The sequence below is a fragment of the Miniopterus natalensis genome, chromosome 10, assembly GCF_054644295.1.
Source record: "Miniopterus natalensis isolate mMinNat1 chromosome 10, mMinNat1.hap1, whole genome shotgun sequence".
In the NCBI taxonomy this organism is placed as follows: Eukaryota; Metazoa; Chordata; class Mammalia; order Chiroptera; family Miniopteridae; genus Miniopterus; species Miniopterus natalensis.
Window position 1 is genome coordinate 38,366,534 of NC_142090.1, and position 19,474 is coordinate 38,386,007.

Genomic DNA, 19,474 nt, shown 5'->3' on the forward strand with positions numbered 1-19,474 from the left:
CACTATTAACAACAATATACATCTCTCTCACTGTAAGCATTATTTTTCTTTCTCTCTTTCCTTTCTTTAAGCTTTTTTTTTTGTATATGTGTTCTCCCTTCACACTCCGAGTTCTGTTTTCACATGGGTTGTTTTCATTGTGACTGTCAAGATATTTTGTAAGATACCTCTTGTTTCCTGGAATTTTAGTTGTGTATTTTCCTGCCTTGCCAGCACCTGTACAACAGCTTACACAACAATGTTGAGGCTGAGACACACAGTTAGCCAACCTGAGAGGAGGGTCCTCCCAAGGACTGATCTACAACAATCTAGACCCAACCACAAGAGGAGAACATAAAGAAACCACAAAAGAGACACCCACAAGAGGGACATGCCTAGAGCAAAGAGCTCAGAAGTATAAGGAAAACACACCTCTGGGCTCCACTGGACCCACAAGACAAAGTCCCATCCCACAAGACTGGGAGACAACAAATATATTTAATATATAGATACATACACTAAGACCTACCAAAATGGGGAAACAAAGAAACAACCCGAAAATTAAAGAAAAGGAAACATCGCCAGAAGAAGTCTTTGATGAGAAGGAGTTAAGCAAGTTATCAGAAACACAGTTCAGAGTACTGATTATGAAGATGTTCAAGGAACTTAAAGAGAAAAATAAGGCAAAGAGGATAAGATCGAGGACTTTAGTGAAACATGAAAAAAGAGATACATACCGTAAACAAAACTCAGAGATAAAGAATGCTGTATCTGATATCAAGAATGCACTGGAAGGAATTAAAAGCAGGCTCAATGAAGCACAGGACAGAATAAGTGACTTAGAAGACAAGGTAGAAAAAATCAATCAGAGCATCAAAAACACTTAAAAAAGCATGAGGATAGTCTAAGGGAGCTCTGGGACTACATAAAGTGAAACAACATTCACATTATAGGAGTGCCAGAGGAGGAGGAAAGAGAGCAAGGGATAGAGAACTTGGTGGAGGAAATAATGATAGAAAACTTCCCTAGGCTGGCGAGGAAGAAAGCCACACAAGTTCAGGAAGCACAGAGGGTTCCAAACAAGAGGGACCCAAAGAGACCCACTCCAAGACACATCATAATTAAAATGGCAAAAGTCAAGGACAAAGAGAAAATATTAAGGTCTGCAAGAGAGAGAGAGGCAGTGACTTACAAGGGAAACCCCATAAGGCTGACAGCTGATTTCTCAACAGAAACTCTTCAGGCCATAAGGGAGTGGCATGAAGTTATCAAAGTAATGAAAAGCAAGAACCATGCAGCCAAGATTACTTTATCCAGCAAGGCTATCATTTAAAATTAAAGGTGAAATAAAGAGCTTCCCAGACAAAAAAAGGCTAATGGACTTCAGTACCACCAAACAAGCATTGCAATTAATGCTAAAAGGACTGCTTTGAAAAGAAGAAGGAATAGTGAGAGAAAGGTACATCAGCATAAAGGGGGAAAATGGCATTAAATAAGTTTATATCAACAGTAACCTTTAAGGTAAACGGAATGGTCCAATCAAAAGATATAAGGTAGCTGAATGGATAGGAAAACAGGACCCAAATATATGCTGTCTACAAGAGACCCACCTGAGACAAAAAGGCTCACAGAGGCTAAAAGTGAAGGGATGGAGTAAAACATTCCATGCGAATGGAAAGAAAAATAAAGCTGGAGTAGCAATTATTATTTCTGACAAAACAGACTTCAAAATAAAGGTCATAACAAGAGACAAAGACGGTCACTACATAATACTAATGAGGTCAATCCAACAGGAGGAAATAACCTTATAAACATTTATGCACCCAATATAGGAGCACCTAAGTATATAAAAAAATTCTTGGGGGACTTTAAAGGAGAGATTGACAGCTACACAATCATAGTGGGGGACTTTAACACCCCACTGTCTACATTGGACAGATCATCAAGACAAAAAATCAAAAGGAAAACACGGACCTTAAATGACTCATTAGACCAAATGGATTTAATTGACATTTACAGAACATTTCACCCCAAAGCAGCAGAATACACATTCTTCTCAAGTGCACATGGAACATTCTCAAAAACAGACCACATTTTAGGGCACAAGGAAAATCTCTACAAATATAAGAATAATGAAATAATATCAAGAATCTTCTTGGATCAAAATGCCATGAAACTAGAAATCAACCACTATAAAACTAAAAAATATTCAAACATATGGAGGCTAAATAGCATGTTATTAAAAAATGAATGGATTACCAATTAGACCAAGGGGGAAATCAAACACTTCACGGAAAGTAACAAAAATGAATAAACAACAACTGCAAACCTATGGGACACGGAGAAAGCAGCCCTGAGAGGAAAATTCATAGCATTACAAGCCTATCTCAAGAAACAAGAAAAAGATCTAATGAACCACCTAACACAACAACTAAAAGAACTAGAACGAGAACAGCAAGAAAAGCCCCGAGGAAGTAGAAGGAAGGAAATAAGAAAAATCTGAGCAGAAATTAATGACATAGAGACAAAAAAAAAAAAAAAAAATCAATGAAACCAAGAGCTGGTTCCTTGAAAAGATAAATAACATTGATGCACCTTTAGCCAGACTCACTAAGAAACAAAGAGAAAGGACCCAAATAAATAAAATCAGAATTGAAAGAGGTGATATAACAACTGATCCAACAGAAATACAAAGGATTGTAAAAAAATACTATGACCAACTATATGTGAACTATTTGGACACCAGGGGGGAAATGGACAAATTCCTAGATGCATACAACCTTCCAAAGCTGAATCAAGAAGAGGCACAAAACCTGAATAGGCTGAAAACAACTAATGAAATTGAAGCAGAAATTAAAAATCTCCCAGCAAATGAAAGTCCTGGACCAGATGGAAGTCCAGGAGAGTTTTACCAAACATTCAAAGAAGAATTCACACCTATTCTATTCAATCTATTCCAGAAAATTCAAGAGGAGGGAAAACTCCCAAACTCTTCTTATGAGGCCAGTATCACCCTAATCCCAAAGCCAGATAAAGACACTACAAAGAAAAAAAATTACAAGCCCCTATCCCTAAAGAACATAGATGCTAAAATCCTCACTAAAATACTAGCAAACTGGATCCAGCAATGCATTAAAAAGATCATACACCATGTCCAAGTGGGATTTATTCCGGGGATGTAAGGCTGGTAGAACACCCACAAATCAATAAATATGATACATCACATAATCAAACTGAATGACAAAATCACATGATCATATCAATAGATGCAGAAAAAGCATTCAACAAAATCCAGCACTGATTTCTGACAAAAACTCTCAGCAAAGTGGGAATAGAGGGATCATATCGCAACATAATAAAGGCCATATATGACAGACCTACAGCCAACATCATCCTCAATGGGGAAAAACTAAAACCATTTCCATTAAAAACAGGAACAAGACAGGGATGTCCACTTTCACCACTCCTATTCAACATAGTACTGGAAGTCCTAGCCATAGCCATCAAACAGGAAAAAAACATAAAAGGTATCCAAATTGGAAAGGAATAAGTAAAACTGTCATTATTTGCAGATGACATGATATTGTACATGCAAAACCAAATTTGGCAAGGTAGCTGGATACAAAATCAACATCCAGAAATCAATAGCATTCTTATACACCAACAATGAACTTTCAATGAGAGAAACTAAAAAAAAATACCATTTACCATTGCAACCAAAAAAATAAGATACCTGGGAATAATCTTAACCAAGGATATAAAAGACCTGTCCTTGGAAAACTATGTGACACTGAAAAAAGAAATAGAGGAAGATTTAAACAAGTGGAAGAATATACCATGCTCATGGATTGGAAGAATTTTAATATCATTAAAATGTCCATACTACCCAAAGCAATTTATAAATTCAATGCAATTCCTATTAAAACACCAACAGCATATTTCACAGACCTAGAACAAACATTTCAAAAATTTATATGGAACCAAAAAAGACCCGGAATAGCAGCAGCCATCTTGACAAAAAAGAACACAGTGGGAGGGATCACATTACTGGATTTCGAACTGTATTACAAATCCATTGTAATCAAAATGGCCTGGTACAACAACAGGCATATAGATCAATGGAACAGAACAGAGACCCCAGAAATAGACCCATGCCATATGGTCAGTTAATATTTGACAAAGGAGGCAAGAGCATCCAATGGAGTAAAGACAGTCTCTTCAATAAGTGGTGCTGGGAAAATTGGACAGATACATGCAAGAAAATGAAACTAGACCACCAACTTTCACCATACACAAAAGTAAACTCAAAAAGGATAAAAGACTTAAATGTAAGTCATGAAACCATAAAAATCCTGGAAGAAAACAGGCAGTAAAGTCACAGACATCTCACGTAGTGTAATTTTCACTGATACATCTCCTAGGGCAAGAGAAACAAAAGAAAAAATAAACATATGGGACAACATCAAACTAAAAAGCTTCTGCACAGCAAAGAAAACAGCCTCAAAATACAAAGGAACCGCAGGGTTTGGGAGAACATATTTGCCAAGGATGTATCTGATAAGGGGCTAATTTCCAAAGTGTACAAAGAACTCATATTACTCAGCAAGAGGAAGACAAACAACCCAATTAAGAAATGGGCACAGGACCTGAATAGACACTTCTCCAAAGAGGACATACAGATGGCCAAGAGACACATGAGAAAACGCTCAACGAGTTAATCATCAGAGAGATGCAAATTAAAACCACGATGAGGTATCACTTCACAGCTGTCAGAATGGCTACCATCAATAAATCAACAAAGGACATGTGCTGGCGAGGATGTGGAGAAAGGGGAACACTAGTACACTGCTGGTGGGAATGCAGACTGGTGCAGCCACTGTGAAAAACAGTATGGACGTTCCTCAAAAAATTAAAAATGGAGCTGCCTTTTGACTCAGTGATTCCACTCCTAGGAATGTATCCTAAGAATCCTGAAACAGTAATCACAAAGAATATATGTACCCCTATGTTCATAGCAGCACAGTTTACAATAGCTAAGATCTGGAAACAGCCCAAGTGCCCATCAGTAGATGAGTGGCTAAAAAAGCTGTGGGACATATACACCATAGAATACTACACAGCTGTAAAGAAGAAGAATCTCGTACCCTTTGAGGCAGTATGGATGGACCTGGAGAAAATTATTCTAAGTGAAATAAGTCAGGCAAAGACAAATGTCACATGATCTCGCTTATATGTGGAATCTATAGAATTTAATAAACTGATGAACAGAATAGACTCAATGATGTGGAAGCATAGATCAGACTGATGAATGCTAGAGGGGTGGAGGAGGGTGGGTGGAGGGGGAAAGAGTAACCAAAGAATTTATATGCGTATATGCACAACCAAAGGACAGGGTCAATGGTGGGGAGAGGGACTGGGGAGGGGGATGAGACGGGGTGAAATGAGTTATTGGGGAGAAAAAGGGATATCTGTAGTATTTTAAACAAAAATAAAATAAAATAAAAAAGAATTTAAATAAATAAATAAATAAATAAATAAATAAATAAATAAATAAATAAAATGTTTGCAGTCTTGTTTTTTAAGTTCTCCCTGAGATCATCTATTCTTCCTTTAAGATCCTTAAGAATCCTTTTAATCACTGTTTTAAACTCTGCATCTGGTATCTTAGTTGCTTCCATTTCATTTAACTCTTTTGCTGGGGATTTCTCTTGTTCTTTCATTTGGGGCACATTTCTTTGCCTCCCCAATTCATTTGCCTTTTTTGTGTTCATCTCTGTGTATTGGGTAGATTAGCTGACTCCAAATCTAGTTATGAAGTCTTTCTGAAGTAGGTGCCTTGTTAGATATCAGTGATCTTCTAGATTACCTGAGCTAGGTGCTCCAAAAATGATTCTTGTATGGTTTATGTGCCCTCTCCTGTTGTAGTTGAGTCTTGAATGCTGTTAGCCCATTCATAAGTAGAGTTAAGCCTCAGGTTGCCTGGTTATAAGGTTAGACTTCGTTCACCATGTATTAGTTGCTGTTCAGGTGCTACCCCATGAATCGTCCGGATCTGGTGTTGTCCAGAGGCCCCTTTTGGCTGTGCCATTTTTGTGGCTAGTTGGGTCAAGCTTTGCTGTGGTTTGAAGCCCATCACTGGTTGTGTTGCTTCTGGGTCCAGTCGGCTGGGGTTTCATTGCAGGTTGATGTCAGATGTTGTGTGTAACTGGCATTGCGCTACCTGACTGGCGCTACCAAGATATTCATTGTTTGGCTGCATGTACTGTGCCTGGGTGTGTGGCAGAGAGGCCAGGCTGTATACCAGAATCAGCTTCCTGAAGCTGTGAGCGGTGGGCATATCAATAAAAGTCCAAGGCTTTCTGAGGTCAGCATCCACTTGTCAGCTACTCTGCCACATCCTGAGGGAGCTGCACACTGAAGGTCTCAGCTCTGAGCTATGCTGCCTTCCCCCACTTGCAGAACTGAGCCCAGTAGGCTGGAGCCAGTGGGACTTGAAAAAACAGATCAAGGCAATCTTCCACTGGTGCCAGTCTATGGGAGGGGAGCAAGCTGCACACCTATCCCTAAGTTCCACAGCTGTACCTTCAGGGACCCTGAGGAGCTGCACTCCAAAGGTCCCAGCCCCCAGCTGCACTCCCTTCCCCCAGAGAAACTGAGCCCAGCTAGAGGGAGCCAGCAGGACTTCTAATAACAGATCATGGCAGTTTTACACTGGTGATTGCGCCAGCCCATGGAAGAGGAGGTGAGCTGCATTGTCAGAGACCCTGATAGGAGGCTCCAAAGGAGCCAATGGTTTCAGCACTGAACTGCACACCATATCCCCTGCAGAACTGAGCTGAGAAGGACAGGGCCAGTGGGATTTGGGAAAACAGATCAAGGCAGCACTCCATTGGGGGTGGTGCAGGTCTGCTGGAGGAGAGCAAGCTGCACACCTCCCCTTAGCTCTGCAGCCATGTCTCCAGAGACCCTGGAGTCTTCGGTTAAAGGTGGCACCTGCCAAATGCACAGGAGGGGGGAAAGACTGGCCTCCTTTCCAAAGCCACACAATTCAATGACTGTGTTATTGTATGCCTACAGCTTCTCCAGAAAAAAAGCACATCAATAGGTAGGTCCCTGTTGGGTGCAGCCCACAGTCCTTTCTGCTGGACTCGAGCTTGTCAGGGTAGTGTCACCAGTATTTGGAGGAATAGGTTAGTTTACTCCCCAGCTGGTGCTGTAAGAATAGGAGTTCCCAACCCTGGGAGATGGTGCCTGCAGGCAGTGTGGTATTTTTTGACTCAGGACTGGGATCTCAGTAACCCACCTTCTAGACCTCTCTCTGGAGCCATGCCACCATATGCTGTGGGTCGCCTTCCCTCTACCAGAGCCCCAGGTGACTGCCCAAGGGCAAGCTCCTGTGTAATGGCCCTTAGGAGAACATCTGGGATTCTAGTAGACTCTCTCTTCTTCCAAGTGGACAGAGTCCCCATTGATTTTCACTGTCAGATGCTATGAAGGCTCCTCTTCCCACCTGTAGTGCTCTGGTTTGGAGGTCCTCAGCATGAGGTTGAGACACCGCACTTCTCAGGGAGACTTTTGCAGCTAATATATATCCCTCATACTTCTCGGGTGCCGGGGCCAGCCCTCTTCACGTCTCTGCCCTTCTTACCAGTCTCTGTGTAGCCTCTTCTATAAATCCTTGAATATAATGCACCTGTTCAGCTGTCCTTCAGTTGGCTATTCAGGTTGATTGCCCTATAATTTAGCTGTAAATCCAGTTTGGTGCCCAGAGGAGGTATGTGTAACTTTCACCTACCCTGCAGCAATCTTGGATCCTCTATGGAAAAGTTCTTAAAAACATGTTTTTAAAGTCTTCTACAAAGTCTGTAGGATTACTCTAAGGAAAGTTCAGTAGGCCAGGGCTTTTGTCTTTGTTTTTTTTTAAAGCAGTATTCCTAATGCTCAAAATAGTCACTGACACATAGTAGGTGTTCAATAAATGTTTGTTAATAAATGAGTGAGAGAATGAATGAATGAGAAGCATATACCATTGAAACTCTCGAGTCCTTCAAGTCTCTTCAGGTAAAAAGGGTGACTTTTCTGACTCTAAGTTGCTGGAAGACTTAGAATTCTACCAGGTAGAGTATTCCCTTCAAGACATCTCTTTAGGATGGGGGAAATGCATGGAGCTGTCAAAATGTAAAAACTAGTTATAAGATGAAAAAGTTCTGGGGATTTAATATACAGCATGGTAACTATAGTTAACCATACTCTATTATATATTTGAAAGTTGCTAAGAGAGTAGATCTAAAAATTCTCATAACAAGAAAAAAAATGTAACTACATGAGGGGATGGATGTTAATTAAACTTACTGTGGTGATCATTTTGCAATATATATATATAATCAACATATATAATCATTATGTTGTATACGTTAAATTAATACATGGTATGTGTCAGTTATATCTCAATAGAAGTGGAAAAAGAGATGCCTATGTAGGTTAATTAGAAAATAGAAGTTTCTGATGAGCAAACTGATTTTATGATGAAAAATAATCCCTTTTTTTACAAGTTTAAAAAACTACTTTATCATAAAGTCATAATTTTTGCAACATGATTTGCCTGTCACCTCCCTCACCCTCTCTCTGGACCCACCTACTCGCATTCTTACCCTTGATCACTGAGCTGCAGGAACACTGTCCTCTTAGCTACTCTTTAAACTCCCAACCATGTGCTCACTGCCTAGAAAGCTTCTCCAAGATATCTGCTGGTATCCCAACCTCATTTCCTTCAGGACTCTGCACAAATATCACTTTATCAGAGAGGCCCTAACCAGCCTAAATGTAATAGCCAGCATTACACTCAACTTTTGGCACTCCTCATTTCCCTTCCCTGCATTATTTTCACCAACTTATGTTGTTTCATTTACTTCTCTGTCCTCTGTGTTTAACAAATATTTATTGAGTGAATAATCAAACAAGGACACAATGACATTTATGTACACTTCAGGGAGACAATATGATATGTGAAAAGGTACAGCCCTTTGAATATCTTTTCTAACTAACTATTCATTGTGGGGTCTAACCTTGAGAGTAACCTCCCTACACTCAGAATTTTCATCGGAAAAGAAAAACTAATAATACTTTTCTGGTAAGCATTTGGCATCAAATAAATGCTGGTTCTTCTCCTTTCTTTCACCTTACCTCCTTTTTGTGATTGGTAGTTAATGTGTCTATGATTCACAAGCTCTGAAATTGCTGGTAAATGAAAGGAACAATGTGTTGAGCATACCTTTAGCAATATCATTCCCAAAAATAACTCCTGTGGATTCTGTTTGTGTTTGATAACTGATAGGCTGGATACAAGGCACAAAAGGACACCTTCTTTTCTACTGGGAACCCAAATAGAGACATTTGAGGATGATTTCATGAAACTGTAGCATTAACTTTGAAGCATGACTGTATTAGAATAATGGTAAGCCTGGGAAACAGTCCAGGGAGAGAACAAAAGAAACTGAATGGGAGTGTGGCTGGAGCATGCGCCTTATAGTGAGAAAAAGAGAGAAAGGAAAGGCTATGTAAGATTATGGAAGACCATGATGCCTACCTAAAAATACCCAATTTAATACTATAATTAGCAGAGGGCTAGAGAGCCACTAAACATTTGAATATTAGTAAAACATAGAATCATAAAATGGTAAATTTTAAAAACATTAACAGAGACTTCTGAAAGCTGAGCAGTAGACAGCACTAATGAACCCAATGACATTTGTTCAGAAAAACAAATGACAAGTTTATAAATGAGAATGAATCATATCCTAATATTCCCTGTCATCACAGTTTGATTCACTACATAGAAGAAGAGACATGAGCTAGAAGAGACTGAAGATCTGCTTATCACATGAGAGCACCAAAAAATGTCAACACACTAGAACAAGAGAACATGAAATCTGGCCTCTGAGCAACAAGGGTTCTCTCTCTGCGGTCTGAGTAGGGCTCTCTTAAGCTTACTCCCTAGTCTCTTTCTTGTTTTGATTCTTTATTCTCATTAAGTGCAAATAAAGACATAAGAACTCTGAGTTCCAAAATGTTGAAATTCCCTTTCTGTGTATATAAGAGTACGAAAAAGGTGATAATATATAATTCACCTTAAAGAGACAAAATAGAAATTAATCTGTTACAGTGCTACTAAAAGCCTTCTCACCACAGAATTCTATAACAGAATTTAGCAATGAATAAAAATTTTAGGACTTAGGAAACCAATAACGTAACTTCGAAGTTCTTGAAGTTATGGAAGTGCTGGCAACTAAATAACAGGATTACACTTGTATCTGACTCAGTTTTGCATTTTTCTTGGGTCTGCTCTTCTCACAGAATGGATATAATTTATTTAGATTACTAAAGAGCTTTTATAAGGTTCTCACAAGAGCCTATTATTGAATCTTGGTAACATGGTGTGAAAGAAAAAAGTCATATCAATGAATTAAATGAATTAAAAGCTGCTTGAGAGGCAAAGAGGCAAAAAGCAGAAATAAATGACCAGTTCTCATGTGGAGAAAGGTTAGTGATTAAAGGCTCTTAGGCTTTGCAGTAAAATCAGAGTTATATTTAACTAATGACTAGGAAAGGGGAACCCAATTATTATTCCCCTATTCTTCGTATATCAGTCCCATACACAGAGCCCCATTGACTGAAGAGCTTTTGGCACATGGAGGAGATACAGGCAGTGTAGAGAGGAAGTGCTTAAAATCCAGGAGAGAGCAAATAGGTAATGAATGTTGACTCCTATAGAAAGCCCCAGATATAAAGGAAATAGAAGTAAAAATTATATTAGCAAAATTTTATTTTCTAAGGATGTTGAGATATATACACACACACACACTACATAGAAACACTAGTGCCTTTTCACAACACAAGATATGGTATTTGAACAACAGTACATAATTTATTGGCATAATGAGCGCCAATGTTCCATACATGTAGAATAGTTCAAGTGGGCATCTAGATCTGCAAAGACCACAGTCTATTTTATATATTTTGAAATGTAGAAATTAATAAATGACACTGATAACAAAAAATTAAGAATTACTACCATTTTCTGGGGCAAACTTGGTAAATTGGTACAGGTTTTAACAAAAGCATAACCTGACATGAATGGAATAATTTGGAAATCAAATACTCTAAATGATTAATGTTAATGCTTTGTGACCCATAACTCAATATGGCATTTTAAAAACATCGTGAAAAACTTCACAAAAGGGGGTCAGAAAAGCCAACAAATTCCTGACTTAACCTCCATTTGTCTCAGTTTTCTTATCCACAAAAAGGTGAATAATAAAATTTACCTCCAGAATGACTGTAAGGGTTAAGAGAGGTGAGGTATGTAGAGTGTTTAAGACAGTAAAGGTGAAAAATAATGTCAAATTATTGTTGTTGGTGGTGGTATTTATGATGTTCCAACTCCAAACAACAAGCCACAAACAATCAATACATTGTGACCTTTCTTGTTTATATCATTGTTAAGACTCAGTACCTAAGAAGACAATTAAAATGCTTTCAAATGCATTCAAATAAAGAAAACACTTAGATTTAAAATATCTTCCCATTAACCAATTGTGTGAAATGGAAAAAAATTTCAACTTAATCTAAATAAGCCTAAAAAGAACACCACAAGGCACCAGAGAAATGCTAGTGACATAATTTTTGAATGTATAAATAGTAGATCCAAGCTTACCGTGCAGATAATATTTTAATAAGCTCTTTTCTATTCTGTACCCGAAGGCGGTTAGTTTTATACTTCCAGTCATCAATCAGTTCAGGCAAATTCAAGATCTAAAAGAGAAAAACAATTTTAATGTATAATTCACAAGTTATTCATGTACCTGCTTATGGGTACTAGTGTTCAAGGCCTACCACTCCGTCCCCAAGACATTCCTTGCTGGTCTTTAGCCTTTCCTCAACAAGGGATATAGAGCAACAAAGGTAACTAGAGGGAAGAATCATGCCATTAGGATGGGTGTTGCTGTGACTGTGTTTGTTATTTATAAGTACACTTTAAGCATACATATGGGAGCACAGAAAAAGGAGTTATTAGATACCCATAATAAGTCTCGTGTAGAGGGCGTAAGGAGATTCAAATTAGATAAAACTGACCTAAATTTCAGAACCAGTATAAGTGCAATCCTGCACTTACAGAAATCCCCTAATCAACATATATATCTTGTAGATACATTTACTTATTTTTTCCACATGTAAATAAATAATATTATCTGTCCCACTAGTCCTATCCAGGATGTTGTACAAAATGCTAAAATAAAGGCCAAACACATGCATTTGCCCTAAACACTCACCATTAAAATAATGTCAAATACAAACATATTCTTCCAATACAAGTTTCACTATTTTTCTTTAATATCTCTCCCTGAAGGAATAACAAATAAAAATGTTTTATATATTTCCTCCTTTGCTTCTCCTCAATAAACAAAAAATCTATCTGCCAAGTTCCATTTGATATCTTGCAATCTTAACAAGACCATTATAGAAGTACCTAATTGTTTTGGAATGGATGTTTTAAAAACAATATGTGGAGAAGAGTTTGGCAGTTGTGTTGGAAAGTCAGGAGCATTTATAGACTAGGGTCAGGGCATGTAGCCTACAGAAACCTTCACTACATCTATTAATGTATTTGCTTTAAATATAAACATTCAATGGTTTCATATTGCTTCCCACAGTATAAATAAAATCAATCCATTAATCATCTTACAAAGAAAAAGTAACTAAAACTATTCCAAAAAATTCAAGAGTAGAGAAGACTCACAAGCTCATTTTATAACACCAGCACTGCCCTATTCTAAAACCAAATAAAGACACTACAAAGACAGAAAATGATTGGCCAGTATCCCTCTTGAATGTAGATGCAAAAATCCTCAACAAAATATTAGCAAACTTACTTCATCAATAAATTAAAAATATCATACACCACGATCAAGTGAGATCTTTTCCTGGGATGCAAAGTTGGTATATCAGCAAATTAATTAATATGATACACCACATTAACAAAATGAAAGATAAAAATCATATGATCATATCAAAAGGTACAGAAAAGCATTTGACAAAAATCCAGTACCCATTTATGATATAAACCCTCAGGAAAGTGGGAATAGAGAGAATATACCACAAAATAATATAGCCCAAATATGTCCATACATGCTGTAAGATTTCATTCTTTTATATGGCCAAGTTGTATTCCATTTTGTATATGTACAACATCTTTTTTATCCACTCATCTATTGATGGGCACTTGGGTTGCTTCCATGTCTTGGCTATTGTAAATAATGCTGCAATGTATATATATTTTTAAACATATATTTTTGAATTAGTGTTTTTGTTTTCTTCAACTAAATACTGAGGAGAGAAATATCTGGGTCATACGGTAATTCTATTTTTAATTGTTTTGAGGAATCTCCATACTGTTTTCCATAGTGGCTGCTCCAGGTACAATCCTATCAACAGTGCACAAGGGTTCCCTTTTCTCGACATCCTCATCAGCACTTGTTATATGTTGTCTTTTTTATTATTATGGCATTTTTTATTGTTGAGGGTATTACAGATGTCCCCCATTTCTCCCTCTTACACTCCTCCATCCATCTCCCACCACTCCCCAGGCCCCCGCCTGTCCATTGTCTGTGTCCATGGGGCGTTCATATATGCTTATAAGTTCTTTGGTTAATCTCTTCCCACCCTCCTTCCCACCTTCCCTCTGAGATCCATCAGTCTGTTCCGTGCTTCCAGGTCTGTGATCATATCTTGTTCATCAATTTTGTTCCTTAGATTCCACATATGAGATCATGTGGTACTTGTCTTTCTCTGACTGGCTTATTTCACTTAGCATAATACTCTCTAGGTCCATCAATGCTGTCCCAAAGGGTAAGAGATCCTTCTTTTTTACAGCTGCATAGAATTCCATGATGTAAATGTTCCACAGCTTTTTTATCCACTCATCTACTGATGGGCACTTGACCAAGAATTTTAAAAACCTGTACTCAGAAAACTACAGGACACTGAAAAAAGAAATAGAGGAAAATACAAACAAGTGGAAGAATATACCATATTCATGGATTGGAAGAATTAACATCATTAAAATGTCCATACTACCCAAAGCAATCTATAGATTCAGCAACATTCCTATTAAAATACCAACAGCATATTTCACAGAACTAGGACAAATATTCCAAAAACTTATATGGAACCAACAAAGACCCTAACTAGCTTCAGTAATCTTGAGAAAGAAGAACAGAGTTGGAGGGATCACTATACAGGATATCAAACTATACTACAAAACCACTGTAATAAAAATAGCCTGGTATTGGTACAACAACAATCATATAGATCAATGGAACAGAACAGAGACCCCAGAAATCGACCCATGCCATTATAGTCAATTAATATTTGACAAAGGGAACAAGAGCATACAATGGAGCAAATATGTTGTATTTCTGATTACAACTATTCTGGCAAATGAGGTAATATCTCATTGTGATTTTAATTTCCATTTCCCTGAAGATTAGTAATACTGATCATCTTTTCATATGTCTATTGGCCATCTGTATGTCCTCTTTAGAGAAATGTCTATTCAGGGCCTCTCTTAATTTTTTTCTTTGGATTTTTTTTTATGTTGGGTTGTATGACATCTATATATGTTTTGGATATTAACCCCTTATTAGTTATATCATTTTCAAACAACTTCTCCCATTCAGTACATTGGCTTTTCATCTTGTTAAAGCTTTCCTTCACTGTTCAAAAGCTTATTAGTTTGATGCAGTCCCATTTGCTTTTTTTACTTTCTTGTCTTCACCCAAGGAGCCATATCCAAAAATATGATTGCTAAGACCAATGTCAAAGTGTATACTGCCTATGTTTTCTGTCAAGAATTTTACAGTTTAGCCCAGCCAGCTTGGCTCAGCGGTTGAGCATCAACCTATAATCCAGGAGACCAAGGTTTGATTCCTGGTCAAGGCACATGCCCAGGTTGCGGACTCAATTCCCAGAAGGGTGTGTGCAGGAGGCAACTGATCAATGACTCTCATCATTGATGTTTCTACCTCTCTCCCCCTCTCCCTTCCACTCCCTGAAATCAATAAAAAATATTTTTAAAAAAATTATGGTTTAGGGCTTACATTCAAGACTTTAATCCATTTTGGGTTTATTTTTGTATATGGTATAAGAAAGTGACCTAGTTTCATGTTTTTTGGATGTGTCTGTCCAGTTTTACCAACACAAATTTTGAAGAGATTGTCTTTTCCCCACTGTATATTTTTGCCTCCCTTGTCATAGATTTACTGGCTATATATGCCTGAGGCAAGGGGTGGGTGCAGGGTAGAAGGGATCAATGGCGGAAAAAGGAAACATCTGTAATACTTTCAATAATAAAGATAAATTTAAAAAAAAATAATGGTCAGAGTATGCATCTTTGTCTTAAACCTGGTCTTAGAGAAAAAACTTCCAGCTTTTTACTACTGAGTGTGATATAGTATTATATTAGCTGTGACTCTGCCCTATATGGCCTTTATTATGTTGAGCTACGTTTCTTCTATACACATTTGTTCAAAGTATTTATCACAAATAAATGTTAAATTTTGTCCTTCATTCTGTTTATGTGCTGAATCATGTTAATTGATTTTCAGATAATGAACCATCCTTGTATTCCTGGAATAAATCCTACATGATTGTTGGGTATCATTCTTTTAATGTATTGCTTAATTTGGTTTTTAATATTTTGTTGAGGAGTTTTGCATATATGTTCATGAGGGATATTGGCCTATAATTTTCTGTTTTTATAATGTTTTTGTATGGTTTTTGTATCGAGGTAATGCTGGTATTGTAGAATAACTCTGAAATTTTTTCCTCTTCAAAAATTTTTTGGAATAGTTTTACAAGGATAGCTATTAATTCACCTTTGAATGTTTGGTAAATTCTCCAGTAAAGCCATCTGATCACAAACTTTTGTTTGTTAGAAGTTTTTTTATTACTATTTCAACTTCTTTTCTAATAATTGATCTGTTCAGATTTTTAAATTTATTTCTGATTCAATCTTGGAAGATTTTGTTTCTAGGAACTTACCCATTGCTATTAGGTTGTCCAATTTGTTGGAGTATAATTGGTCATAGTATTCTCATAATCCTTTGTATTTCTGTAGTGTTGAAAGCCACTTCTCTCATTTCTGAATTTATTTATTTATGCCCTCTCTTTTTCTTGATGAGTCTGGCTAAAAATTTCTCAATTTTGTTTATCTTTTTTCAATTTATTGATTTCAGAGAAGGGAGAGAGAGAGAGCATTGTGTATGTGCCGGGGGGGGGGGGGGTGGAGATTGAGAGAGAGATTTGTTGTTCCACTTACTTATACATTCATTGGTTGATTAATTTTGTTTATTTTTCAAAGAACAAGCTCTTAGTTTCATTGATCTTTTCTATTTTTAAGTCTCTATTTCATTTATTTCTGCTTTTATTCTTCTTCTTTCCTCATACTCACTTTGGGCCTTGTCCTTTTTCTAGTTCTTTTAGGTATAAGGTTACGTAGTTTATTTGAGATTTTTCTTGTAAGTTTTTTGAGGTAGGCCTGCATCACTATAAATTTCCCTCTTAGAACTGCTTTTGCTGTGTCCCAAAGCTTTTGGATCATTGTGTTTCCATTTTCTTTTGTCTCAAGATATTTTTTTTATTTCCTCCTTAATTTCTTCATTAACCCATAGTAGCACACTATTTAGCCTCCACTTCTCTGTGTTTTTCCCTGTTTTCTTCTTGTAATTGATTTCTAGTTTCACACTGCTGTGATCCAAGAAGATGCTTGATACAATTTCATTTTTTTTATATCTACTGATACTTGTTTTGTTGCTTAACATATGATCTAAACTGGAAAATGTTTCATGTGCACTTAAAAAGAATATGTTGGTTTGGGGAGAAATGTTCTGATATATCTATTAATTCCACCTGATCTACTGTGTCATTTAAAGCCACTGTCTCCTTATTGATTTTAAGTGGAGTGTTAAAGTTCCTTGTTATTGTTATAAGTGTCAATCTGTCTTTATGTCTGTTAATATTTGCTTTATGTATTTAAGTGCTCCTAGGTTGGAAGCATACATGTTTACAAGTGTTACACCAGTTTGATGGATTGATGCCTTTATCATTACGTAATGCTCTTCTTTATCTCTTGTTACAGTCTTTATTTTAAAGTCTATTTTATCTAGTAGAAGGATTGCTACCCCAGTTTTCTTTTTGTTTTTATTTGCATGAGATATCTTTTTCCACCCCTTTTCTTTATTATGTCTGTGTAACTTTCAGTCTGAAGTGAGTCTCTTGTAGGCACACTATGTATTTTGATTGGATCATTTATTCCATTTACATTTAGATTAATTATGGTTAGGTGTGTACTTATTGCCATTTTATTAATTGTTTTCCAGTTGTTTTTGTAGTTCCTCTCTTTTCCATTCTTCTTCTCTTGCTCTCTTTTCATGTACATTGATGGCTTACTTCAGTGATGTGTTTGGACTCCTTTGTCTTTATTTTCTGTGTATCTATTAGAGGTTTTTGGTTTGTGGTTACCATGAGATTCATATATAACAAGCTATATTTATAACGGTCTATTTTAAGTTGATGGTCACTTACATTCAAATGCATCCTATAAGCACTACATTTTTTCTCAACCCCACTTTTATGCTTTTGACATCATATTTTATATCTTGTATGTACCCCTTAATTTATTACTGGAGTTGTGTAAGTTCTTTTAAATTTATTTTTATTATTTTTTTAATCCTCACCTGAAGATATTTTTTCCATTGCTTTTCAGAGAGAGTGGAAGAGAAAGAGAGAGAAACATCAATGTGAGAGAGACACATCGATTGGTTGCCACCCGCATGTGCCCTGACCAGGGCTGGGGATCAAGCTTGCAACGGAGGCACAGAAATAGAACCCAGGACTCCTCAGTCCTTGGGCTGACACTCTAACCACTGAGCCAAGCCAGCTAGGGCATGGAGTTGCGTATGCCCTTACTTTTATTTTTTAACTTTCATACTAGCTTTACAATTGATTGATATATTACTACCTTTACTAAATGGCCCTTATCAGTGAATTTTTTTTTTCCCATTCCTTTCTTTTCTTATTTGTAGTTCTGGCCTTTTCTGCTTGAAGGAGTCCCTTTAACATTTCATGTAATGCTGGTTTGATGGTGATGAACTCATTTAGCTTTTGCTTGCCTTTACAACTCTCTATCTCTCCCTCAACTCTAAATGATAACGCTGCTGGGTAGAATATAGTTAGTTGTAGGTGTTTTCCCCTTTCATCACTTTGAATATATTGTGCCATTCTCTTACAGACTACAATGTTTCTGCTGAAAAATCTCCTGACAGTTTTATGGGATCCTCCTTGTACATAATCTACTGCTTTTATCTTGCTGCTTTTAAGATTCTCCCTTTATCTTTTTTTTTTTTTTTTTAGTAAAAGAAGCAAATAAGTATTTGCTTTATTGACATACTAGGCTTAGATCTGTGTTTAACAAGCCAGCTTAAAATAGCACCATGGTTAGACTACTGCCTACTTTACAAGACCATCATTTTACAACTTATTAAGCAAATAAGGGATCAAACGGCTCTCATTCACCTTATGTGATCTTTTTATACACATACTGCTAATAACCTTTGGAATTTTAATTATAATGTGTCTTGGTGTGGACCTTTTTGGGTTCACCTTGTTTGGGACTCTCTGTGCTTCCTGAACTTGAATGTTTTTTTCCTACTCCAGGTTAGGGAAGTTTTCAGGCATTATTACTTCAAATAGGTTTTCTGTCCCTTTCTCTCCTCTCCTTTTGGTATCCCTATGATGCAAATGTTGGAATGCTTGTTTGGTACTGTTCCTAAGGTCCCTTAAACTATCTCTGATTGTGTGATTTCCACTACCTTGTTTTCCAGGTCACTGATTCAGTCTTATGCATCATCTAATCTACTATTGATTTCCTCTAGAGCATTTTGCATTTCAGTTATTATATTCTTCTTCAGTCCTTATTGGTTCTTTCTAAAATATTTTCTGTCTCTTTATTGAAGTTTTTACTGAGTTCATCTATTGTTATCCTGAGTTTGTTGAGCATTTTTATATCCAATGTTTTGAACTCTTCATTTGGTAGATTGCTTATCTCCATTTCATTTAGTTCTTTTTCTGAGTTTTTGTCCTGTTCTTTCATTTGTTTCTCTGTCTCCTCATTTTGACTATCTCTCTGTGTTTGTTTCTTCAAATTAAAGAAAACAGCAACCTCTCCTGGTAACTAAGAAGTGGCCTTGAGTAGGAGCTTCCCCTTTGTAAACTGCATGTACCAGGTGTCTTTGGCAGGTCAGTTGGAGCTGTAGTTGGAGCAGCTGAGGCTTCAGTAAGTCTAGGGGAAAAGCTGCACAGAGGCTTGAGCTATAGTTAAAGGGGACATGCACCAAGGGGAGTTCGGGGACCAGCCACAGAGCTGGTGTGGGCATGGGGT

General features: G+C 37.1%; 1 protein-coding gene across 3 annotated transcripts in view; it reads right to left on the minus strand.

The window, feature by feature from the left end:
- Positions 1 to 19,474, minus strand: part of SUGCT (succinyl-CoA:glutarate-CoA transferase) — an 841,499-nt gene that overhangs the window by 479,680 nt on the left and 342,345 nt on the right. For all 3 annotated transcript variants that reach the window (XM_016207271.2, XM_087821075.1, XM_016207275.2), the window contains exon 11: positions 11,693 to 11,790. In XM_016207271.2, coding sequence (XP_016062757.1) covers positions 11,693 to 11,790 — 98 coding nt within the window. The remainder of the gene's footprint in view (positions 1 to 11,692; positions 11,791 to 19,474) is intronic.